This window comes from Humulus lupulus, chromosome 3 (assembly GCF_963169125.1).
Source record: "Humulus lupulus chromosome 3, drHumLupu1.1, whole genome shotgun sequence".
Taxonomy (NCBI): domain Eukaryota; kingdom Viridiplantae; phylum Streptophyta; class Magnoliopsida; order Rosales; family Cannabaceae; genus Humulus; species Humulus lupulus.
The window spans coordinates 236,175,728-236,201,446 of record NC_084795.1 but is presented as its reverse complement, the minus strand read 5'-3'; the positions used below and the strand labels follow the sequence as shown (position 1 = coordinate 236,201,446).

General features: G+C 39.1%; 2 protein-coding genes across 2 annotated transcripts; both read left to right on the top strand.

Moving 5' to 3' along the window:
• The first annotated feature begins 16,166 nt into the window (after nucleotides 1-16,166).
• Nucleotides 16,167-16,865, top strand: LOC133825479 (secreted RxLR effector protein 161-like). The gene has a single exon (XM_062258411.1). It carries the CDS (start codon nucleotides 16,167-16,169, stop codon nucleotides 16,863-16,865), a length of 699 nt encoding a protein of 232 aa, XP_062114395.1.
• Nucleotides 16,866-18,955: 2,090 nt separating this feature from the next.
• On the top strand, nucleotides 18,956-22,479 carry LOC133821571 (fatty acyl-CoA reductase 2, chloroplastic). Its single transcript, XM_062253785.1, has 9 exons — nucleotides 18,956-19,719; nucleotides 19,839-19,942; nucleotides 20,042-20,241; nucleotides 20,353-20,453; nucleotides 20,553-20,763; nucleotides 20,864-21,025; nucleotides 21,110-21,191; nucleotides 21,477-21,874; nucleotides 22,040-22,479. The coding sequence occupies exons 1-9, from the start codon at nucleotides 19,290-19,292 to the stop codon at nucleotides 22,203-22,205; spliced, it is 1,854 nt and encodes a 617-aa protein (XP_062109769.1). The 5' UTR covers nucleotides 18,956-19,289; the 3' UTR covers nucleotides 22,206-22,479.
• Nucleotides 22,480-25,719: the final 3,240 nt, after the last annotated feature.

Below are 25,719 nucleotides of genomic sequence, written 5' to 3'. Positions count from 1 at the left end.
TTTGTGAAATATTTGATTGTTGATTATCATTTATGCTCTGTAACATGGCTTTCTTGATGGGCCTTGGCTCACGGGTGTTGCGTGGTGTAGGTAAAGGCAAGGGCAAGGTGGACCAATCCTGAGTTGGAGAGCTCTGGGGCTGAATGTACATAGTCAGCTGATCGGCTGCCACGGTCCAGAGATGGTACAGGGACAGGAAAACCTAAAATGTCTATTTTACCCTTAGAGTGGCCAGTAGTTGTATATATCCTAGAATTTTTTAAACTGTCATTTAAACTCTATTTCTTTTGGGATCCCATGTAGGAAATGTTTATTTAAATGAAATGTATCTTTTACGACCAAAATCTTTTAACCCTAGTTCAATTATAGTTTCTGTAACACGTTTCTAACTAAATGACCTGATTAACAAGTCTTGCACCTTTATAAACACAGTGTAACGGTCTTGGCTACCTAGGGCATTACATATAATTTCCCCACGAGTCAAAATCAAAGATACTCTTACCAGTAGGGACAAAAGTAGTGTCCCAACCATAGAATTTTCCTATCATTATATTTCCAAGAAGATAGAGATCAAAAACTAAATATATGTGTTGTACCTAAAAAAAAAAACGAGTTCACGTGTCTTTTTCGCGTTAGAGTTGGCAAGAAATTAATGAACGTTATTCAATCCTTAGAACATTTTATAGTGGTAAGATCACCAGTAAGAATCGATTAGATATCATGGAGGTCACCCAACACTTTCCTTAGATCGCCCAAGTCATAACTTGAGCATCTTGATGTTTAAGTCGCTGAAGCCTGCGAACAACCTCCAAAAAGGGAAAGGCATTAGCCCACTATAAATTGTTGGAATGCACAAGCTTGAATTCATAAGGTCTCGGAGACGTTACATGCACTAAAGACATATTGTAACTGTTGTAACCTCTACATGATAAATGTATAATATTAGGCAGTTAATGTCTTTATTACATTTATTTGTACGTTTGGAGAGTTATTCAAACTTGTACGTTACTCATGTAAACGATCACTGAATGTTGTCCATTGAACCCCTATAAATAGAGAGGGAATGGATTCAAATCTTGTATGCTAAAACTCTGCTAAAATTTTCATAAACAATTTTGTCAGAGATGAATAATACAGACTCGTAGACTAGGTGAATTTTAATCACTAAACCACGTAAATTCTTGTGTCCTTATTTGCAGTTTAATTTAAAGCCTAATTCCTCATTTTTAAACTTTTTAGTTCACTGTTGACGAAAAACCGCTTCATCAGATTGGTGCTTTCATTGAGAATTTAATTAGGCTTTCGAATTTTTCTACAAATTTTTCACTCCAACATCTACTCAACAACCATGGTGGCAACATGACGGTCTACACGTGACAATGAGTCAGAGAGACCTAGGGACCAGGGAGAATTCCTTGCTGTTAGCCATGCTAAAGATGGTACCTCAATGCCCAAACATCCTGGAAAGCAGCCCCAAGGCCAAAATGATGACCAACTTGAAACAGGCAGTTCATCATCACAGCTTCACCATAACAACCCAGATTTTACCTATTATATAAAGCTTGTTGAGCAGGATAATGCTCAACTCAAGAGCCATCTCACCCACGCCAACATATGTATTGATGACACCATGTCCCAACTACCCCTTCATACAACAAATCCTAATGTCAGAAGGAAGGCTAGTGGATCTCAAAGGAGTAGGTCGCACAAGTGCAGTCAGGCTAACGTGAGTTGTTTAGTTTGGACCTCCACTCCGAGCACTGTGCCCTCGGGATAGCTTCCAATAAATGGTCAGCTCGTGCATGTTTATAGGAATGAACAAGCAGCCCATGTCACCAAGAAACATCCCGATCAAACTAGGCGAGCAAGGACTTTATCCAGGGGAATAGGGATTCCCCTAAATCCCCAAGCTCTTTCCCCCGGAGAATAATCAGGGTCAAAGAGATGTAGAAATACCACCACCAATAAGAGACATTGGGGTGGATGAGGGATGACCTTAGCTGGTACACCCAGACAAACGGTTGGTGGCCTCAACGATAAGGCATCTACCATCCCCAATTCATCATCCAACACCTCCATAAGCTCGAGGAAACATTCCTCCTCGAGGAAATGATTGATGAAACTCTGTTCATAGAGAGGTCACTTATGTCTCTCCATACTAGGATTTGAGTTCGAGTTAACAATCAAGCTCAAAGACCTCATCAGCGCATGGTGAGTTTTGCTGAGGATAGTTACTAGATGGAGAGCCCTCATGAAATAAGGTCGGAAAGTGTACCCAAAACATACTATCGAAGGCAGGAGCTTGATTTGAGAGATCATCTAAACTTCGCCCAGAATAATCATTCTAACCATTAGTCCAACCAGCGTGAGCACTGAAACGTGCAGCAAAGATAGCAAAGTTGGGACAACAAGTTGAGTTACACTCTGACAAGGGAAAACCCTCCTATGAGGCGTGATGGTGGGAACATCACAGTAAAGCAAGCTCAAGCTTGGAGAGACGATAACCCAAATAACGCGCAACCTGGGATGAGAGCTAATATCAACTCCCAAATGACCTGGTAATGAGGAACAATTGAGGCTCCTTCTATCCAAAAGAAACAAGGACGATTGTGTCTCTGAAGAGGAGCTCGAGCCTTTTGCTCCCCATATTGCCGCAGCTCCGTATCCGCCAGGCTTCTAAATGCCACATATGGCAACTTATGATGGAACTACTGACCTGTCAAATCACATCAAGACCTTCGGCACTTTAATGAGGGCCCACAATTTCAATGTCAACCTACATTGTGTTTTGTTCCCAGCCACCTTAACTGGGGCAGTCAAGACGTGGTGTGACAAGTTTAAAAGACACACAATCACCTCCTGGAAACAATTGTCATCAAAGATCAAGAAGTAGTTCTAGGCTGCCAAGGAGGTCTAGATGGAGGCCAACTCCTTGGCCAATATAAAACAACAACCTGGTCAGTCCCTCAAGGCTTACATAAATAGGTTGATAAATATAGCAACTCGGGCCAGAGACACTAATGACAGTGCTAAGCTTATGGCAATGCGATATGGAATCACCGTAGGAGGTGAATTGTGAAATGAGCTCCAAAGGAAAGGAGTTAAGAACACCGATGAATTCTTGGCACGAGCTCAAGAATGGATAAACCTCGAGGAGGCAAAGTCCACGGTGGTAGAACTAGTGGTGTTTCCATTCAGCCTGTTGGAGTGGTAGCCATCGTTGTAGCCTAGCTCAGCCAGTTGCCCATAACAACCAGGTGGTTAATAATAAAAAAAGAAAAGGAAATAATGAAGGTGACAAGGCAGGGTCCAAAAAGAATAAATCCAGGGGTAAGTATACCTCAATTTTCACCATGTACGCTAACCTGATAGATACACGAGAAAATATCCACCTAGCCAACTCTACTCATCTTCCATGGAAAAAGCCCGTGCCCATGAAGTATCAGCAGCTAAGAGAGATCTGGCCAAATTATTTCGTTACCATAACAACATCAGTCACAACACAGACGATTGTCGTTAGCTAAAGGATGAGATTGAGACTCTCATTCGGGCTGGGTCTTTAGCACATCATGCCCAAAACCGGGTAGCTTTTAACCAACAGGACGCACAGAATCTACGGCTAGCTCTGGCAAATCAAGCAAACCCACCTGTGGCCCTTCCAACTCTAAAAAACCCCATCATCCCTCCTCTTGTTGAAGGGAATGACATAGCTACTATTTTTGGTGGACCTAATTTGGCTGGCACGAGTAATGGGGCCCATAAAAGATATGACCAAGAGCTGAATACCCATGATCACATGGTATTAACTCCTGAGCAGCGCTAGTCAAAGCAGCAGAAGATGGAAAAATAGCCTATCATTTTTACGGAAGAGGACACAAGTCATGTTCAATTCCCACATATTGAACCATTTGTTATAACTGTTCAGCTCGCCAATAGAATAGTCTAGAGAATTCTGATTGACAATGGGAGTTGGGTGAACGTGCAATTTATGTCCACATTAGAGAAGATGGGACTCTCCGTTACAGATTTAAAGGCCTCAACCACAACTTTACATGGGTTCTCAGGAGAAGGATTGAAAGCCATTGGAAAAATTGAGCTCGTGGTAACTATAGGTGACAAAACAAGAGCTATTATGAAGATGCTTGAGTTCATCGTTTTCGATTGCCCAACTGCCTGTAACACAATTCTAGGGCAACCTTCTTTTATAGAGTTTGAAGCCATAACTTTTGTTCGCCACTTGGCCATGAAGTTCCCTTCGCCTACAGGGGTATGTACAGTAAGGAGAGATCAAATTACTACCAGGGAATGCTATAGCATTTCTATGAAGTGAATATCACAACTCAGGCAGTCGGAGAACCTTAGGCAATGGTGACTGCTGAGGAAGTAGAGGAACCTCAGGTGATGGAGGTCGAGGTCACCAAACAAGAGGAAATTGATGGACGAATAGGTGAAGAGAGGTCAGTGTTCCAAATTTTAGAGGACCTGGAAGAGGTAATACTCGATTAGGAAGAAACTTTTAGAATTGTAAGAATTGGAAAAAAAAACCTTAGTCTCGAACAGAAAAGGAACCTGATCGAGCTTTTGTGAAGTAACATCGATGTCTTTGCTTGGTCTCATGCTGATAAGGTGGGAATTAGACATAGCATAATCATGCATACGCTAAATTTAGGCAGGAATACACCCCAAGCAACAAAGAAGAAAGTTGTAAGGAAAACAAAGAAGAGAAGCTGTCGAGGAACCTTTGGCAACTATAACCTCGAAGAGAGTGTTGGAATTCGTAATAAAGAGCATAGCATGTAGTTTGAGGCTCCCAAAGAAGATCATGTCTCACAACAGAACTAAGTTTGATAGTGATTTATTCACGAATATCTGCGAGAAATACGACATAAATAAGAGTTTCTCTTCTGTGGCATACCCATAGGCCAATGGGCAGTTCGAGGCTGTAAATAAAACTCTTAAGGCGAGTCTAAAGAAATTATTAGAGGATGCTATAGGGCTATGGCCAGAACAGATCCCACAAGTGCTCTGGACCTACAGGACCTCAACGTCGAACCTCCACTGGGCATACTTCCTTCTCTCTAACTTTTGGGAGCGAAGCTTGCTTCTAGTCGAGGTTATGGTGATGTCACACAGAAAGAAAACCATTAACTAGGAATGAAATGTAACGCCCCAACTAATTCTAAGACTTTGGACCATTAAAAATACTATACATAGACACTATTTTCAAGAAAACATACATAAGAAATATTCACAACTTTATTAAAAACTCTAAAGTAAAAGTTGAAATACATAAATGAGGGGTATGGGATCCCATTGTTTAAAAAAAAAACATAACTTTAAACTTAAATGAAATTTTTTACAAAACTAAATGCAGAAAATACATAAAAAAAACATAATAAAAAGACTAAAAATAACGTCGTCCTCGAATCGTTCATGCAGTCCATCGAATCCCTTCATCCTTAATACACAAACCAAGCTACCAAGAATCATTCCGTTGCCATAACTATTTTCCTGCATACATTAAAAAATAAAGGAATGAGCCTAATGCCCAGCAAGGAAAATCTACTAGCACATGCAACATAAACATAAAACATAAGACTATATCAAAATCATATACTATAAAACATCTATTACAGCTCATGATCATGGTAAACATTTGGGGTTTGCTAGCTAACAACTATAAGCCTCAAAATACATTGAGGTTTTCTAGCTAAGCAACTATAAGCCCCTAAGCAACATAAAAACATTTGGGGTTTTCTAGCCTCAAAATACATTGAGGTTTGCTAGCTAAGCAACAATGAGCCCCAAGGACTACAAGACATAATCATATATCATAACACATAACATATTATAACATAAGCATATCATAACATATAAGCATATAAACACTATCCTATTTTCCTTACCAAAACCGGGATATGAGAACAAGGACAGGATTTGGAACACTCCTAAAACCAACAATAAGAATGGTGAGTATTTCTAAACAGTAAAGAATAAATGTGGAAAATAAACATTTAAGAAGAAACTTATTAAGAAAGATCTTTAAGTTTCAAGAACCTAATCAAGAACCAATAACAAAAGTTAGGATCTGAATAAAAGAAACTAAGAAAACTAAAGAATTTTAAAGAAATGGACTTAAAGAATAGGAATACCTTAGTTGACCTTATGGATTGGTCTAACTTCAATATCGAAATGCACTAAACCTCACTTCCCAAGTATTTTATAAAGCTTAATAATGACAAAGCTTTTATCCCAACCCAAGTTTTTATCACTCTATGGTAACATTAGCACCTTAGAGGCCCTGATCACAGCTTGAAGAATGAGAGGAATGGGTGGGTACTAGGTCCTATTTATAGAGTTTGAGGAGTGAAATTATCCTATTAAAAAAAATATTTAAATCCTTAAATAAACATGATTATGACAAGTGTCATGCTCTTAGTGGTTCTGGAAGGTTCTAGAGTTTCTAGAACTTTCTTTTATAATTAAATCATTAAATAAACATGATTATGAGAAGTGTCATGTTCTTAGTGGTTTTGGAAGATTCCAGAGTTTCTAGAACTTTCTTTTATTTTAAAAAAATAATTAATTTCATTATAACTATAATCCAAATTTAAATTTAAATAAAATAGAATCCTAACTTCTAACTTCCTTAATCTCGTAACTCTAAACTCACTTGTAGTAAAATCAACATAACTGGAGATGTAGGATTTAGATTTAGACCATCTTTATACCGTTAGAAAGCTAATTCAATTATCTACAACTTTTTAGAAATACTATTTTTCGAAATGCATTATATATAACTGGGTCAAAAATAGGTCGGAAGTTACAGTTCCCTAAAGTTACGGAAAATCTATTTAATTATTTAAGTAACAACCTAATCCACAAACAAGGCTACTAATATCTCCACAAAATCTAACATACTACTACTACTACTACTAAATATTATGGAACTCTACAATTCTCCCCCACTAAAAAGAATTTCGTCCCCGAAATTTACTTATCAAACAATTCCTTATACCGGGCTAACATGTCTTCCTCCAACTCCCACGTTGCCTCCCGTTTAGAACTATTACTCCATAGGACCTTGACTATCGGAAAACTCTTAGACCGTAATTCTTGCATCCTTCTATCTAGGATGCTAACCGATCGTTCCTTGTAATTTAAGTCGTTCTGAAGTGCTATCGTATCATACTTGAGGACGTGAGATGGGTCTGACACATATCTACACAGCATCGAGATGTGAAATACATTATGACTATTTGCTAAAGATGGTAGTAGGGCTAATCTATATGAACTGTTCCCACCTTGTCCAATATCTCAAAAGGACCTACAAATCGGGGACTAAGCTTGCCTTTCTTCCAAAACCGCTTCACACCTTTCATAGGAGATATCTTTAAGAAGACTTGATCTCCTACTTTGAATTCCACATCACGTCGCTTGGCATCTGCATAAATTTTTTGATGGCTCTGAGCAGCGAGCACACGCTTCCTAATCAGCGCTACTGCATCTTGAGCTTCTCTAACAGCTTCGGGTCCAAGTAGTTGTCTTTCTCCTACCTTGTCCCAATGCAACAGTGATTGACACCTTCTTCCATAAAGTAGCTCGTAGGGTGCCATCCCGATTATTTTCTGGTAGCTATTGTTGTAGGAGAATTCTATTAGTGGCAAATACTTACTCCAAGATCTCAATGTAAACACCGATCCCTTATCGGACACTATAGTCTTAGGGATTCCATGCAGTCGTACTATCTCTAGAATATAAATGTCTATGTATTGGTCTGCTGTGTATGAAGTCTTGACAAGCACGAAATGAGCTGAATTGGTTAATCTATCTATTAGTACCCAAGTCGAGTCGTGCTGCTAATTTGTTCGTGGAAATCCCATCACGAAATCCATAGCTATGTCATCACATTTCCATTCTGGAATACTAAGTGGTTGCAATAAGCATGTAGACCACTGATGTTCTGCTTTCACTTGCTAGCATACTAAGCATTTAGACACATACTCCGCTACATCTTTCTTCATTCCTGGCCACCAATACACTGTCTTAAGATCATGAGTCATCTTGGTTGACCATGGGTGAATTGAGTATGAGGTATTGTGCGCTTTTTCTAAAACCTTCATCTTAATTCCTTGATCATTCAGCACGCATATCCGATCCTTATATCTCAAGAAACCCTGTCGTGATATTGAGAAATTCGTGGCCTTGCCTTCTTTAACTGCATCCACATGTGCTACTAATGTGTCATCATGCCCTTGCCCGATCCGTATATCTTCTAACAGACTTGACTGGATGGACAAGTTAGCCAGTTTACCAATGACTACTTCTATTCCAGCATTGATCAACTCCTGCTGTAGCGGCTTTTCTATTCCAGCTAACGCTGCTAAACTTCCATAGCTCTTCCTACTTAGCACACCAGCAACTATGTTTGCCTTTCCCGGGTGGTATAGGATTTCACAGTCATAATCCTTCACTAGTTCTAACCACCTGCGCTGCCTCATGTTAAGCTCATTTTGAGTGAAGAAATACTTTAATCTTTTGTGGTCCGTATGAATCTCACACCGTTCTCCATAAAGATAATGGCGCCAAATTTTTAATGCAAAGACCACCGCTGCCAACTCCATATCGTGCGTTGGATAGCGTTGCTCGTATTCCTTCAACTGCCTTGAGGCGTAGGCTATCACCTTGTCATTCTACATCAGCACACAACCCAATCCTTGCTTCGACGCATCACAGTAGACTACAAACTTGCTGCTGGGTGTCGATACACAAAGTACTGGTGCTGAGCATAGCTTATCCTTAAGCAACTAGAAGCTCTCTTCACACTTATCCGTCCAGTTGAACCTTTGCTGTTTCCGGGTCAGGTTGGTGAATGGAGTGGCTATCTTAGAAAAGCCCTCTACAAACCTCCGGTAATAACTTGTTATCCCAAAAAACTTCTTACCTCGGATGCATTCTTAGGTCTTGGCCAATCCTTCACAGCCTCTATCATAGATGGGTCTACAACAACTCCTTCTTTGGATATTATGTGCCCAAGGAACGCTACATGCGAAAGCCAAAATTCGCATTTTGTAAACTTGGCATAAAGTAACAAGGTAATCCCTAAATGGTCCTCGTGCTCAGCTTCGTCCTTTGAGTACACCAAGATATCGTCGACGAATACTACGATGAATTTGTCCAAAAGACCCTATTCATTAAATCCATGAATGCAGCTGGAGCGTTGGTAAGGCCAAAAGACATAACTAGAAACTCGTAATGTCCATAACGAGTTCTAAAAGCCATCTTGGGAATATCCTTTTCCCGTACCTTGAGCTGGTGATACCCGGACTGTAGATCAATCTTTGGAAACACAGTTGCCCCTCGAAGTTGATCAAACAAGTCGTCAATTCAGGGTAGCGGGTACTTATCCTTAATTGTCTCCTTATACAGCTCGTCGCAATTTATGCACATTCGCATACTTCCGTCCTTCTTCCTCACAAATAGAACTGGTGCTCCCCATGGAGAATGGCTTGGTCTAATGAAACCCAAGTCTAAGCATTCTTGTAGCTGCGTCTTTAACTCCTTAAGTTCGGTCGGTGCCATCTGGTATGGTGCCTTTGAAATAGACTCAGTGTCCGGTACTATTTTGATTGTGAAGTCTATCTCCTGTGTCAGCGGAAATCCTAGTAGTCGTCAGGAAATACCTCTAGGAATTCCTTTATAATGCGAACGTCTCCAACCTTTAGTGGTGTTTCCTTTACCACATCTGTGACGTTGGCTAAGAATGTGTGACATCCTTTTTTCTATCATCCTCTAAGCTTTGAGAGATGAAATAAGCGGTGTACGTAGTCCTACATTTTCCCCATATAGCATAGTTTATGACCGTCAGGAGTCTCGAACATGACTTGCTTACATCTGCAGTCAATGGTTGCGCCATGCCTTACTAGCCAATCCATGCCCAGTATTACGTCGAAGTATTTGATCTCCAACTCTATCAGTTCTCCTCTAGTTCTATGTCCTCAATTTTGATCGGTACGCCCTGTACGATTCGTGATGATAGAACTACTTTTTCACACGAAGGCAACTATGTCACAAACCTAGTTCTACAAGGTTTGTCTAATTTCTCTATCATTCCTAACGAGATATACGAGTATGTTGTTCCTGAATCAAACAATACTAGAACATATACTATCGAGGATAGGAATCTGACCTGTGGCCACTTTATTACTAGCAGGGGCTTCTCCCTGGGTTAAGGCAAAGACTTTGGCAGGAACCATCTTGCTATCCCTTTTCTCTTCTGGCTTGAGCTATGGACATTCCTTCTTCTGATGACTTTCCTGGCCACAAATGTAGCATTCCTTGGTATTTGCACGACATTCACCAGGGTGTTTCTTTTGGCACTTAGCACATTACGGGTATTCTACATAACCCGACCTATTATCTCCATTGTTCGTCTATGCCCTTTCATCGTTGTCGGACTGCTTGTTGTCCATCTGCTTTCTTTTCTGACCATTATTATTGCTAGACTAATTGTTATTGTTGTTGTGGTTGTTCCGACCATTCTGAGGTTGACTTGGTTGTTTAGGCTCAGGCCTACTGGCCTCCTCTTTAGTAGCATTCGCCTGAAGCCTTTCTACTTCTATTATCATTTCTAGAACATCAGCATAGGTAGTATTTCTCGGGTTTGCTAGCTTACCCCTAGCTCAATCTTTTGTCGAAGTCCTCTAACGAACTTGGTCACCCTCAAAAGGTCAGTTGGAACCATTTCTAGTGAAAACTTGGCTAATTGGTAAAACTGCCGAGCATACTCCGCTACTGATAAACTCCCTTGCTTCAGACCAGCGAACTCCTTGACCCTTGAAGCGATGATTGCCGAATTGTAGTACTTTTTATGGAACAGCTCCACAAATCTGGTCCAAGTCATGGTGGCGACATCGTGAGTCTGCTGAACTAAGCCCCACCATATTCTAGCATCTTTCTTGAGCAGAGACGAAATGCAGGATATGCGGTCCGCGTTGCCGAGATTCATGTGCGCTAGGATCGGCTCCATATTTCTAAGCCATTCTTCTGCCTCGAAGGGGTTTGTTGTCCCTTCAAATTTTGGAGCGTGTTGCTTACGAAACCGCTCATAAATTGGCTCCATGTGCTGAGCTAGGTATGACGCATAGTTCACCATTGGCCATCCCCCATATGGACCAACTTGTTGGGGTGCTGTAGCCATTTGCTGTGGTTGTGGTTGTGGCAGAGGCTGAGTCTGAGGCTGAGCCTGTTGTCGCTGCAGTAATTCCTCAACTTGCTGTCATAGTCTCGCAATTTCCGCAATGTTGTCAATCGGCGGTGACGACGGGGGCGGCGCACTTCGGTTGGCAGTAGTACGCACTCCCCTTCTGTACACGCAACAAAGGAGTGTCTTCATTGCATGTAGGACATGCCATATATCCTTGGTCACTCCAACCAAAAAAACTACTACGGGTCAGAAAATCATTGATAGTCAATAATAGTGTTGCAGGCATTCTGAATACACTATTTGTTGTAGCGTCTCTAGTTTGAACTCCTTCATCCCACAACATATTTAATTCGTCTACCACAAGAATGAGGAAAAGAAGGGTTATGTTTCTGTTATATTCATAGACCCTATAGCAATGATAGGCATCATCACTATAGGTTGTCGCATTTCCCTTAAATGATGTCATGTCACTTAACATGACTGTAAATGAGTTATATCACACGTCTATAGTGATGACTAGTTTTCACTATAAACCTTACTATTTATTATGCCGTCACTATAGACTGCAGATATTTATCAAGGTTTCCCTTTACCCCGCCCAACGTTGCCAAACTTTCTCCATGTCCCACCAAATTTTTCGATACCCTACAGTAACGACAAGCCAAGATTTTTTAGAGGCAAAATTGACTGCCTGCCATCGTATTGTGCCATTATTTGGGGAGCGACTGTATGTTCCCAAAAAAAAAGATGAAATTCACAATATTTTGTAGTTTTACGTGGTTTTAAGCGACAACACATGAGTCATCGCAATAGATATAGTTGCAGTAGACCTCTTTTCTTGTAGTGTATGTATCTTTGATGTACGCCCATTGCAATTAGTAAACTTGTTTCCATATTAGATAAGAGTACTGCTGAAGGGATATTATTGATGCCCAACACCGTGTGAAGTGTTATATTGTTATTGATGCAATTCAATATCAAATCCCATGCTAAGACTCACAGTCAGCAGGTGACTCAACATAAACATCCAACTCAAGTGACAGAAATGATTAGTGAATCATCATCCTGTGGTTCTGACGAAATCACACCAGCACTATTTACACAATGATAGGAATCAATGTCTAGAAGATTTCTTGTAACAAATTATGGTATAGAATGTAATACTTGTATAGAGCTAATTGGCACTAAACTCTGTAATATTGTAAAATGGAATATATATATGTGTGTGTGTGTGGGTACACTCCTCACCAATGATTTGAGTTAAGTTTTATTCATTTTGTATCTCCCAAAATATCCAAATTCTCTCTCGGTATCAGAGCTTTCCGGCTACCGCCACCATGTCATCCACCGGTGATTACTCCCAAGTGTCTTCCACCGCTGCTCCTAGTTTTCCTTCAACTCCCTCAGCTCCCCTGGCCCTAACGGCTACCACCTCTCACAGTGTCGCTTCTCCGCTTTCCCTGTTTGGCAGCACGTTAAGCCAGTCATTTATGCTCAAGCTTGATCAGACCAATTACACCTTCTAGAAAACCATGGTGTCAACGATTATCCAAGGACATCGTCTCTACGAATACCTTGATGGGATGAAACCCTGTCTCGTGGAGTTCATTCTGGCCAGTGTTGGTTTCAGTGATGAATCTTGTAGCTCTGAACTCCTTCCCAATCCTGACTTTGAGAATTGGATTGTCCATGGCCAACTTCTCATGGGTTGGCTTTATGGCTTTATGATAGAGACCATTGTCTCTGACGTTATGGGGTGTACACTTCCGCTGGGATGTGGCATTCCTTGGAGACTCTCTATGGCGCCTACTTTAAGTCTAAGATGGATGAAACTCGCACTAAGTTGCAAACCACTCACAAAGGTAGCTTACCCATGCCTGATTATCTTCACCAAGATGCGTTCCTGGGCTGATATTCTAGCCATTGCTTGCAGCCTTTATCCTGAGTCCCATCTTGTTACCAATGTCTTGAATGGGTTGGATTCTGAATACCTATCGATTGTTGTTAAGCTGGAGGCTCACCCATCTATCTCGTGGCCTGAACTTAAGGATGTTCTTCTTAACTTTGACAGTCGCCTTGCTCATATGGGTGCTCTCTCGTCCAAGTTCTTGCCTGATTCCACTTCTCTGATTGATAATCTTGCCTCCAAGGTGTCTCCTGGTCCAAAACGGTCGCCTCCTACTGCTTCTTCTGGGGGTCACACCTCTCAATCTAGTCTGCCACGATCTCAGCCCTGTGGTCAAGGGGGGAGAACTTCTAGATCTGCGTCACAACCCACTTGCCAAGTATGTTGTAAGTATGGTTACAGTGCCACTATTTGTTACAATCGGTTTGATGAGTCCTTCATGGGTTCCGACCCTTGCCAAGCTTAGTCCTCTTCTCCGAAGCCTTCGGCATTTGTTGCTTCCTCTGGTGCTCTTGACCATGAAGCATGGTTTGCGGAAAGTGGTGCGAGTAACCACCTTACAACTGATGCTAGTCACTGGACTCAACAGGCTCCTTATGGTGGTAAGGATAAATTGGTTGTTGGTGATGGTACTCAACTCCCAATCTCACATATAGGTTCTGGTTTTTTATCTACCTCTTCTAATGGTCCCTTACATCTGAAGCATCTAATACATGTCCAAAAATAACAAAAAACCTTGTGAGTGTATCTCGATTGACTACTGATAATGATGTGTTAATGGAATTTTCTGTTGATCATTGTTTTGTGAAGGACAAGGACTCAAAGAAGGTGTTGTTCACGTGGAAACTTAGAGATGGATCATACCACCTTGACACCACATCCATTTAACCTTCTTCACAACCTACCTCAACTATCAGCGCAATCTCATTGTCTCCTTAGTTTACTAGTATTACAAATGTGTCGTCACCTAATGTAAATCGATCTGTGATCGATGAGTCTTTATTTTCCACAAAAGATGTATGGCATAGGCGTCTAGGCCATCCTCTCTCTCGTGTTCTCAACCAAGTGTTGGCTGTTAATAATGTAAAACTTTCAGTTAATGAAAAATCCTTGTTTTGTGATGCTTGTCAAATTGGAAAATCTCATGCCCTGCCATTTCCTACTTCCTCAAGCAAAGCTAATTATGTGTTAGAGCTTATCCATTCCGATATTTGGGGCCCAGCTCCAGTTATGTCCAACACAAACTATCGTTTCTACATTCATTTTATAGATGATTTTAGTCGTTTCACTTGGTTGTATCCACTCAAAGTTAAATCTGATGCCTTAGCTGCCTTCACTCATTTCAAAGCCTTAGTTGAGAACCAGTTTGACCGAAAAATCAAGACCCTTAGGACTGACTGGAGAAGGGAATAGCAATCCTTTAGTAAAATTCTTGAGGACCATGGGATAGTACTTCAACACTCCTATCCACACAGCTCGACACAAAATGGGAGAACCGAGCGTAAACACCGACACATTGTGAAAATGGGAATTACCTTACTTGCTCAGGCTGCTATGCCTTTGAAATATTGGGTAGATGCCTTTCACACAACTGTGGTACCTTATTAATAGACTTCCTACACCAATTCTCGACAACAAGCCTCTTTTTTATCTTCTATTCCATAAGCAACCTAACTACCTATTTCTTAAAACATTTGGTGTAGCTTGCTTTCCTTGCCTACGGCCCTACCAACATCACAAGTTTAGCTTTCGGTCACTAAATTTCGTCAACTTGGGTTTTAGTGAGACTTGCAAGGGCTACAAATGTCTCAGCTCCACGGGTAGGGTCTACATATCTCTTCATGTCACATTCAATGAAATGGAGTTCCCTTTTCAACATGGCTTTCTCAATACCCATCAGCCTAAACAACTTGTCTCCTAGTGCTTGGTTTACTCTCCATTTTTCTCATCCAGCACTTAGTCCCTCTCCAACCATGCCTACTACATCACGGTCTGCCTCTCCTTAGTTCCCTGCTTCAGCATATCCTTGTCCTTCCACTCCATTGGTGAGTTCTCCTGTGGTAAACTTTTCTGCTCCTTCTCCCTTACATTTTGGTGACTCACAACCTGCAACTATTTCTAGTGAGTCTAATGTTAACAAGGACAGCACAGTCATGACCACCCCAGAATCACCTGTTATACCAGTACCTCCTCGACCCTCTCAAGATTACTTGGGCTAAGGATGGTATATACAAGCCTAGGTATACTTGGTTCAGTCCCAATGGCATTCTCTCCATCCAGAGCCTCATTCTGTCTCCGAGGCACTTTCCATTGAGGGGTCGAAATCAGCTATGCAGTAGGAAATTCAGGCACTTCAAACTAATGGAACTTGGTCCCTTGTCCCTGCCTCATATTAGTATAACTTAGTTGGAAACAAGTGGGTCTTCAAATTTAAAACTAACGCTGATGGCTCTTTCCAACGGTTCAAGGCACGGCTGGTTGCCAAGGGATTTCACCGATGACCAAGCATAGATTTTGGTGAAACTTTTAGTCCTGTCGTGAAAGTCTCCATAGTTTTCATTGTCCTCACCATATCCGTGTCCAAACAGTGGCCTATTCGACAGTTGGACATCAACAATGCCTTCTGGAATGAGAATTTGGAAGAGAATGTGTATATGTCCCAACCTGAAGGTTTTGTGGACAAAAACAAACCTGATCATGTGTGCAAATTGCACAAGTCATTGTATGGCTTAAGCAGGCTCCAAGAGCCTAGTTTGAGAGGCTAAAACAAACATTACTGCAATGGAAATTCCAGAATTCAAAGGCAGACTACTCCCTATTCTTCTACAATCAAAACAAGGTGATAATCTTGGTCCTTATTTATGTAGACGACGTCATTGTTACTAGTAACAATACAAGGAAATTATCTCAGTTTATTGCTGCACTAAATAGAAGCTTCACTTTGAAATATTTGGGACCACTAAATTTTTCATTGGCATTGAAGTTTTTAGAGATACAACAGGTATCTACTTAACACAATACAAGTACATTGAGGAGTTGTTGCACAAGTATAATATGGCAAATCTGAAACTGTGCCCCACTCCTATGGTTGTTGGCAAACCCATATCTTCAACAGATGGAGACAAACTCAACAACCCCACGTTATATAGAAGCCTTCTGGGAGCTTTACAGTATCTTTGTCATACATGGCCAGATATTTCATTTCCAGTAAATAATTTGAGTCAGTTTCTTCAAGAACCAGCAACAACACATTGGAGTGGAGCTAAGAGGATACTAAGATACTTGAAAGGAACAGTCCATAATGGTCTTCATATTGGCGAAAGTGGCAATCGAAGCATAGTAGGATACTCCGATGCCGACTGGGCTTGCTGTCCAGATGATAGAAGATCGATTGCAAGCTACTGTGTGTATTTTGGAGACTCTCTAGTGTCTTGGTCATCAAAGAAGCAAGTTGTTGTCTCAAGTTCTAGTACAGAATTCGAGTACAGGGCTCTAGCACACGTTGCAGCCAAGATTGCATGGATTGAATCATTGCTAAAGGAGTTAAATTTCCCACTGCCAAGCAAATCAGTGACATGGTGTGATAATATCAATGCTGCTGCACTTGCTTCAAACCCAATGCACCACGCAAGAACGAAGCATATCGAATTGGATGTCAATTTTGTTCAAGATAAAGTGCTGAGAAAGGAGCTTGAAGTCGTGTACATGCCATCAGCAGACCAAATAATCGATTGTCTCACAAAGGGACTCTAATTGTCAAACTCAGTTTTCAGCATTCACCCTTTCTTTTGAGGGGTGGTGTTAAAGACTCATAGTCAGCAGGTGACTTAACATAAGCATCCAACTCAAGTGACAGAAATGATTAGTGAATCATCATCTTGTGGTCCTGATGAAATCACACCAACAGTGATTACACAATGATAGGAATCAGTGTCTAGAAGATTTCTTATACAAATTCTGTTATAGAATGTAATACGTTTACTGAGCTAATTGGCTCACTAAACTCTCTAATATTGTAAAATGGAATATATATATATATATACATGTACAACCCTCGGCAATGATTTTAGCTGAGTTTTATTCATTCTGTAACTCCCAAATTATCCAAATTCTCTCTTCCCACATATTTTAATTTAATGAATGATATTAGAAATTGCTAACCACTCTTAAGGTCTCACTCATATGGTGTTGGACACCTTAAAATACCAAATATTCATGGTCATTAGATAATTACTCAATTGTGAAATTTTATGTTAAATTATTTTATACTTGAACTTATGAGTACACTCTCTGTTAGAACCCAAAAAATGCTGCATTGGGCTTTAGACTGATTATACCATATAAGATCGGGTCAAAAGTCATTGCACGGCCCGATCAACCATGTCCTTGAAGATATAGCCCAATACGATGCGTTTAAAGTAAGTAGCAAATTGAAAGTATAAATTAACTATGAGATAGCTTTCTTGCAGGTAACCCCCGCTTTTTATTAGCTTCGCAGATTCAAGATTCAAATCGTAGAAGGGAGTAGAAGTTATCGGAAAAAGAATATCGATTTCAAAAATATCACAACAAATTTTCAACCTCAACACTCTCTAAACATGAAATGAAAAGATGGTTGTGGAGAATGATATAAGGAATAAAATATAGTGCATGAACGTGTTATTTAAGATGCTAATATGGTTGTTAATTGGGCTTTGAATTATCTAGAACGTTGATGCTGCTGTGGATTTGGCTCTCAGCGCAGAGTGGAATTTGAGGTGGTGTTACTTGACGATACCGGCACTGTGATTGCTTCGTCGTCAACTCCAGTCTCAGCTTATTATATGAGGCTCATGTGGCGGATGCAGCTGCCGTACGTGTCGGAGAGTCTACTGTGTTACGCGACGGCTTGTGGTTTTCTTCTATAGTTAAATTGAGACCGACTGCATATATATGAGTTTTCAAGAGTTGATTACTTAACTCTTTTTCTCCACTGGGCTGCGTTTCTCATATTTTTTAGATTTTGTAATTGTCAACCACTGTTCTAGGGTAGCCAACGGAGCTGCACATGCTTTAACTAAACTATTTCTTTCTTTGGATGGAACCAAAGTGTGAATATCTCATTTTCATAAAAAAATAATAATAATAATTATAAAGAAATATATTTGATTTTATAGAATGGGCCGGGTGTACTAATTAAAATTAAATTACTATAAGTTAAATTTAAAAATTACAATTATATATTTTATGGTTTTAACTACAGATAAATATGTAATTAATTTAGTTTGAAAAAAAATAGGTGGCTATATAATATTTTGAGTGATAATATGACTCCCCTAAAAAAAGTATGTATGTTTTATTATTATACAAGATTATTGTGCCATAGAAAACCTAACCCGATGGATGCATAATATTAAGTTAGAGGCTACAACCTAAACCGAAAATGTCTCCGCAGCTCTTAAACACTCTTAACTTTCTCTACTCACTTCTCAAAAAAGTTGAAACATATGGTTTAACCACTCAAAGATTGCTGACCAAATAACATGTAATATTCATGATAAAATTCATAAATAATAATTTAAATTTACGAATAAAAAACAAAATTATAACCACAAAATATTGTTATAAGAGTCATTATAGTAAGCCAATGACACCAAAATCAATTCCACCACTCACACCCTTTTCCTTCCCCTGTTTTTATTGCATTAAATTATGTGACCTACTAAAAAATCCCACATCGGCAAAGAAGTCTGTCAGCGAAGTCAAATAAAGAGAGTTCCCGCCATCTTAGCCGTTGGTGGGTAAGTATGAAATTTCTTCTCCAAAAGGTGGCAGAAAGAGAGCCTTCCTTGTCATGACACAGCAAGACTCTCCTATAAATCTCGGTATTCTAATTCCACCTAATCCTCATCTTATTTCTTCACTCCTCTTTTACATCCAAACCCCACCTTTCTTTCTTCCTTCCTACAATGCTCATCTTTCTTTTCTCTTCAAAACCAAACTAAACTAAACCCGTCTCTTATATTTTAGAACTCAGTTAGTTTACTTGCTTTTTTTCACTTTGTTTCAGCTTGTGTTTAGCTAAAGTCCTCAAACTAAGTCAAGCCCAATTTTTATCTAAAACACATATAGTTTGTCAACCTTTTTTTTTTTTCTTTTTTTCTTAAACTTTTTTCTACTTCACTCCCACTTAGTTTTATGATCATGGGAGCTTTGTTCCTGAACTCTTCTTCCATTTCTCCTGCTGTACTTGCAAGAGTGCCTGAAAAGCGTGGCTGTAGCCTTTCGAGGACGAAAAATATGAGCTTGGTGCGTTGCCAAGGTGGTGGGAATGTCATAAAGACTAGTGGATCATCGTCTTTTGTTTTGAGTCCAAGAGCAGCGGCAGCTGCTTCTTCTGCCATGAGCACAGATCATGGAGCTGCTGTGGTTGTGGAAAATGGGAGCTTGGTTTTGTCTCCCAATGGGAAAACCCAGGCAGAGAATAACATTGCAGTGAAGGAATTGGTCCCTTTTGGAGGATCACAATCGACCTCTTCCCTGGAAATGCATGATGGTATTGGAATTGTAAGTTTTCTCCGAGGAAAAAGCTTTTTTGTAACTGGTGCAACCGGGTTTCTTGCTAAAGGTACGTTTCTATATTATACTTTCATGTTATATAGATATAGGATTATGTTATTTTTATATGAAAGATTTATCTGATGTGGGTGTTTCTTTTAATCCTCTTTCCTTGTTAAAACAATGCAGTACTTGTAGAAAAAATGCTAAGGACAGTACCTGATGTTGGTAAGATATATCTCTTGATCAAGGCCAATAACAAGGAAGCTGCTATGGGAAGGTTAAAAAATGAAGTAGGTCTTTTGTTTATTTTGGGTGTAATGCTGTAATGAATAGTTGACTTTGTTTTTTAGTGTTATACTCTCTTTGCTCTAACTTCTTTTGTACTTTAGATCATAAACACAGAGTTGTTCAAGCGTCTCCAGAAAACCTATGGAAAATCTTATCAAGCATTCATGTTGAGCAAATTAGTTCCTGTAGTAGGAAATGTATGTGATTCTGATCTGGGACTAAGTGGCAATATGGCTGAAACTATTGCGAAAGAAGTAGATGTCATTGTGAATTCTGCAGCAAACACAACATTTGATGAAAGGTAAAGCCTTTTTGTTTTGTTATTTTGTTTCCTTTGTGCCAAGTTATGGTGCTGAGAAATCTCAATATTAACAAGTTGGAATGGTAAATACTTACTACTTTTCTTTTTCAGATATGATGTTGCTTTGGCTATAAACACTAAAGGGCCTTGTCACCTTATGAACTTTTCTAAGAATTGTAAGAAACTAAAGCTTTTCATGCAAGTATCAACAGGTAAATGTAGAGACAAATCCATATAAATGCCTTTTATAATGGCATCTGCAATTTTTTATTAAACAAAATTGAAAATGAGGCTTTTTTTCTCATACGCAGCTTATGTAAATGGACAAAGACAAGGAAAGATTATGGAAAAGCAATTTCGTATAGGAGAAACCATTTCAGGGGAGAACTTTGTTTCTGAAACGCCACCAGGATTGCTTCCCATACTTGATGTTGAAAAAGAAATACAACTGGCTTTGAACTCAAAGGAAGCTTTTGAAAACAATGGTTTGGCACAAAAGATGAAAGGGTTGGGTTTAGAAAGGTAATGACTAATGAGTTTCTCCCTTTTTATTTCCATAACTAGCTTCTGAATTGACAATACCAGACCTTAGAGTTGTATAATAATCAACCATTATAATCAGGGCTCAACAATATGGATGGCAAGATACTTATGTGTTCACAAAAGCCATGGGAGAAATGATGATTGATAGTATGAGGGGAGATGTACCAGTAGTCATAATCAGACCCAGTGTCATTGAAAGTACTTTCAAAGAGCCATTCCCTGGATGGATGGAGGGAAATAGGTTACATTCCCAAAACTGTAAAATTGTATTTATTTTTTTATAAGCTTTGAAATAAGACCCTTATAACTCTCTCTCTTCTCATAGGATGATGGATCCAATAATCTTATACTATGGTAAAGGACAGCTGACAGGTTTCCTAGTGGACCCAAATGGAGTGCTTGATGTGGTAATTAAATTATTCATGTCTTTAAATCCTTTTCTCTTTTTTCTTATTTTATGAGATAGGAATAAGCTGTCTGATGAGGCGTGAATTTAGCTAAGTGCAAAAGAGTGAGATTTCCAAGTCTCAGTTCATGTTTCTAATTTTCTAAGAAAGCAATAAATTAAAAAAGGAAATACCGTCAAATGTTTTGAATATAGGTTTTTATGTGTCTATAAAACAAGCACAGAACTTATACAGCTTTACTTGAATCTAATAAGGAGCTGCTTCGCTTAACTTGGCCATTGGCAGGTTCCAGCTGACATGGTTGTTAATGCAATCTTGGCAGCCATGGCAAAGCATGGATTGGCTCAAAAACCAGATGTTAACGTTTACCAAATCGCTTCGTCAGTTGTGAACCCTCTAGTCTTTCATGACCTTGCTAGACTACTCTACGAGCACTACAACAACTCACCATGTGTTGATCCTAATGGTAGACCAATCCATGTTCCTTCCATGAAGCTATTCCACTCAAAGGAAGATTTCTCTGAACACCTTTGGAGAGATACCGTTCAACGAAATGGGTTATTGTCTATGGCTTCCTCAAATAAAATTCTGTCTCGGAAACTTGAAATCATTTGCAGAAAATCAGTGGAGCAAGCAAAGCACTTGGCTAATATTTATGAGCCATATACTTTCTATAGTGGAAGGTAAGATAATTACAACCAAACCAACTACATTATCCATGTGTTACTAGCTAGATAGAGGAGAGCTTGTACTTCAAAAGACCCTATTTAAATAAGAAAAGGGTCAGATGAACATAGTAGATTTTGATACTAAGAATTGTACTTATGTTCAGATATGTTTTGCTCCAGGTTTGATAACAGCAATACACAGAGACTAATGGATATCATGTCCGTGGAAGAAAGGAGGAAGTTTGGGTTTGACGTGGAGAGCATTGATTGGTCAGATTACATCACAAATGTCCATATTCCTGGTCTAAGGAGGCATGTCATGAAGGGTAGAGGGATGCCTAGCTAGCTTGTTCTCTCATCTTCCTTCTTTGAAACACATATCAAGTCCTGCAAATGTCATAAATGAATGTTGCTTCCTTGTTTCTTTTCGTTTTAAATATTTTCCCTTCTTCTTTTTCTTCTTCACACCTATAAAGGTATAAGAGGCAAAAAAGTGGTTGCCTTTACGTAAGTGTAATTTATATATCTTATCAAACTTCTGTGATCATGGTGCTCTTTCAGTTCTTGTAAATCTTAATGAGGATCTGGGGAGTTGTTTTGGATTTCTATAAAAATAACAAGTTCTCCTCTATATGTGTACTAAAGGAAAGTAAATATATACATGTTTGTTTGTGTGTTTGGCCAATGGTCACAACTACTCTTGTAGGGGGTGTTTGGTATGGGGCTTTGTTTTGGTCGAAATGGAAATGTTAAATCTAACTTATGTTTGGTAAATTTATTTTTGATGGCTCGGGGGATTGTGTTTCCAAGTGAGTCTCATTTTTTAGATTGATTTGAGAGTAATCTTAACTCCTTTAAGTACTTGAGTTTCACATTCTCTTAATCTAAAATCCTAACTCTACTCCCACAAATTCAAAAATCATACCAAACGCATTGAATATGTGAATAATGCCTTATATGGTATTTTATGAAAAGTTGGATTTTGGTAGTTCTGCTTTAAAACCACCAAAATAGTTATCAAGAGTTACAGTTGGATTGACATAAATGAAATTGAAAAATTATAAAATTTATATAGTAAAACATTTGTATGAGAATAATTTTGTGAACAAATTAATTGTATTCTAATTAACAATCTAATAATTATTGTAAAGTTGTTCGGCATATTGATTTATTTTTTAGAATTGTTACTACATCTTTATATACAATTATTTTTATACACAGAGAGTAGGAACCAAAAATGATATTTGACTATGTAAATAATTATTACTATGTAGAGGTATATTTTTTTTTAATGCGGGTCTTAAAAAACTTATAATATGTATATCTTTATAAATGAGAGCTTTGAATAGGTGAGGTGACACTCTAAGCTTCTTCCTTTATACATTATCTATTTTCTCATTTTTCTAATTTTTTTTTTAATTTTCTAACCTTTAGTTGTCATTCTAACGTAACTGCACAAAAATAATAATAGATTATAAATCACCAACCACCAAATATAATAATAGATTATAAATCACCAACCACCAAATAGCTCAACAATAACATCATCATTAAATTATAAAAACTATTCCACAACAGAAAAAATTAAATTAATTAGTTAAGAGGAAACCAAGAAGTGGTTTATAACTTTCATACATATATATAACACATTGTATTTTATTGAAGTTTGTAACTTCTCTGTTAGGATTAAACCTAATCACAAGAGATGAAAAATGAACACAATAAACCTGAACAAAAGTATATACACACAACACCAAGTTTACTTGGTTCAGTAGACAAAAGTAAGATGCTTTTGCTATTTACATCCAAGGCAGGGCATAGCCCAAGACAAAATTCACTATGAAAATATAAGAGATTACAGCCACCAATGTAATGTACAGAGATCTAAAGAACCACTCTCAAACCCCAATTGTGTATCAAGAACAATTAGAAGAAAGTTACAAACCCTAGAGAAGGAACTAATCTCTCTTTCTAGAAATCTCTCTCAATGACAAAATGCACTCTCTGATTCGATCTGAAACCCTCTTAACAAAATGGGTAAATATACCTCTAATAAGAGAACTAGCCACATCAGCAAGTCTCGTCAAAACTGATTTTCTGATATAAAACTCAGAAATGTCGAGACATCCAAAACACATGTTGAGACATAGGCACAGGCCGCAGCCACTTACAATCCTGGCCGCAGCCACTACTCTCTGACTGGGAGGTCGCGACCGCTGTATAAAAACGAGGCAAATCTTCAATAATCTCCACCTTTGCATCCGACTAAGGCACCCTTTTACTACCTGAAACTAATCCAGTTTAAGTTTTAGCAAGTCCAAAGCCTCTTAGAACTTGCTATCGAGAACAACATTAATAAATATATCTGCTGGATTAATTTCAGTATCAATCTTCTCCATTTCAATCAACTTCTTTGTAACACCCCAATCTGTTAATAAGATTTAGGACCATGATTAGCGTGCCTGGAGGGCAATAAATGAGTTAACATGTTTATATATGTGAATTTGAATGAATATGTGATTAGAATGCATGTTTAGGTGGTATAAATATGCATGTGGACCCCGTTTGTATGTTAGGGGTAAATTGGTAATCTTAGCCCGCTGAGGGCGTAAATGTGTTAATGGTATTATGTGATTTGCACCACGTGAGTGTGGTGTTATTAATGTGATGCACGTGCCGAGATGGTCCTAGAGGGCTAGATAACTCAAAAGTCACAACGGGATTTGATACTCGGCTTGGGAGGAGCCTAGGGGTACTTTGGGGAATTTCATGAATTGAGTTGTGAATTTGTGGTTAATGGTTATTGGTGATTGGTTAACCTGAGTAACCATTAGTAACTGCTGAGAGTAACAAGTTTAGATGGAAAAATGGTAGAATTGTAATATAAGTGAAAGGACAAGAGTGCCATTGAGGTTTAGTTAGGAGAGGATAACTATGGGAGGATAGGATAGTAATTTGGCAGGGATTTAGATTACTTTAGCTGAAGGAAAAAGGGAATACGTATTACACTTAGTCATACGCTTTGTTTATGCTGAAATTGGGAGAAACCTAGAGGAAAAGAGAAGAAAAGGAAGAAAGGAAGGGAGTTGGGAATTCTGAGATTTAGGAGAGGAATTAAGGTGGGTTGAAGTAATTGAAGCCAAAAAAGAATCAAGATTTGTTATGAGGTAAGAATTGCTTCTGTTTTACTGAGTTTTAAGCTTGATTTTAGAAAGTAAGAATGGAAATTTAAGGATGGTTATGGCTGATTTTTATGAGAATTCAGCTTGATAATCAAGAGGAGTTGGTCTAAAGCTGGGATTGGAAGAAGCTCAAACTGAGTTATTGATCGAGGTAAGAGTTTTTTTCACCTTTGAATTTTCGTTTCTGGTGTGGTTTGAGTATATTGAAGCATGGGTTAAGTTTTTCAAGTCTTGGTTTGAGTTTCTGAAATTTGAAACCAAAGGGTGGATTTTGGGTGTGATTCTTATGATTGAGCTGGTTTATGATGTTTATAGGTTGTTAAATGGTTTATTTGGGGTTTTAAACTGATTTTGGGGTTTAGGTATGTGTTTGGGTTGAATTGGCAGTGTTTTGGCTCGGGAAAAGTGCAGAGGAAAACCCAGATTTCTAGGTTTGCGAAGGAGCGCCGCAGCCCTATTCTTGGGTGCCGCGGCGCGAGGTTGCTTCAGGATAGGGGAAGGCTTTCTGACTTGCTGGGCGCCGCAGCCCTTTAGGGCAGCGTCGCGGCGCTAGGCTAGTTTCAGAACATTGAATTTTGCAATTTTGAGCTTTTGCTGCGGAGGTTCGGGGGATGTTTCCGATGAATTGTTTTAGGAATTTGGGGATTCTGAGAGTGTGGGATTGGTCCCGGGAAGTGG

What these genes read in the sequence shown, in the direction of transcription:
- LOC133821571 (XM_062253785.1), top strand. Translation starts at nt 19,290, where the DNA reads ATGATCATGGGAGCTTTGTTCCTGAACTCTTCTTCCATTTCTCCTGCT. An exon ending in AACCGGGTTTCTTGCTAAAG is followed by an intron (nt 19,720 to 19,838) that starts GTACGTTTCTAT and finishes AAAACAATGCAG; the next exon opens with TACTTGTAGAAAAAATGCTA. An exon ending in AACACAACATTTGATGAAAG is followed by an intron (nt 20,242 to 20,352) that starts GTAAAGCCTTTT and finishes TTTCTTTTTCAG; the next exon opens with ATATGATGTTGCTTTGGCTA.
- LOC133825479 (XM_062258411.1), top strand. Translation starts at nt 16,167, where the DNA reads ATGGCAAATCTGAAACTGTGCCCCACTCCTATGGTTGTTGGCAAACCC.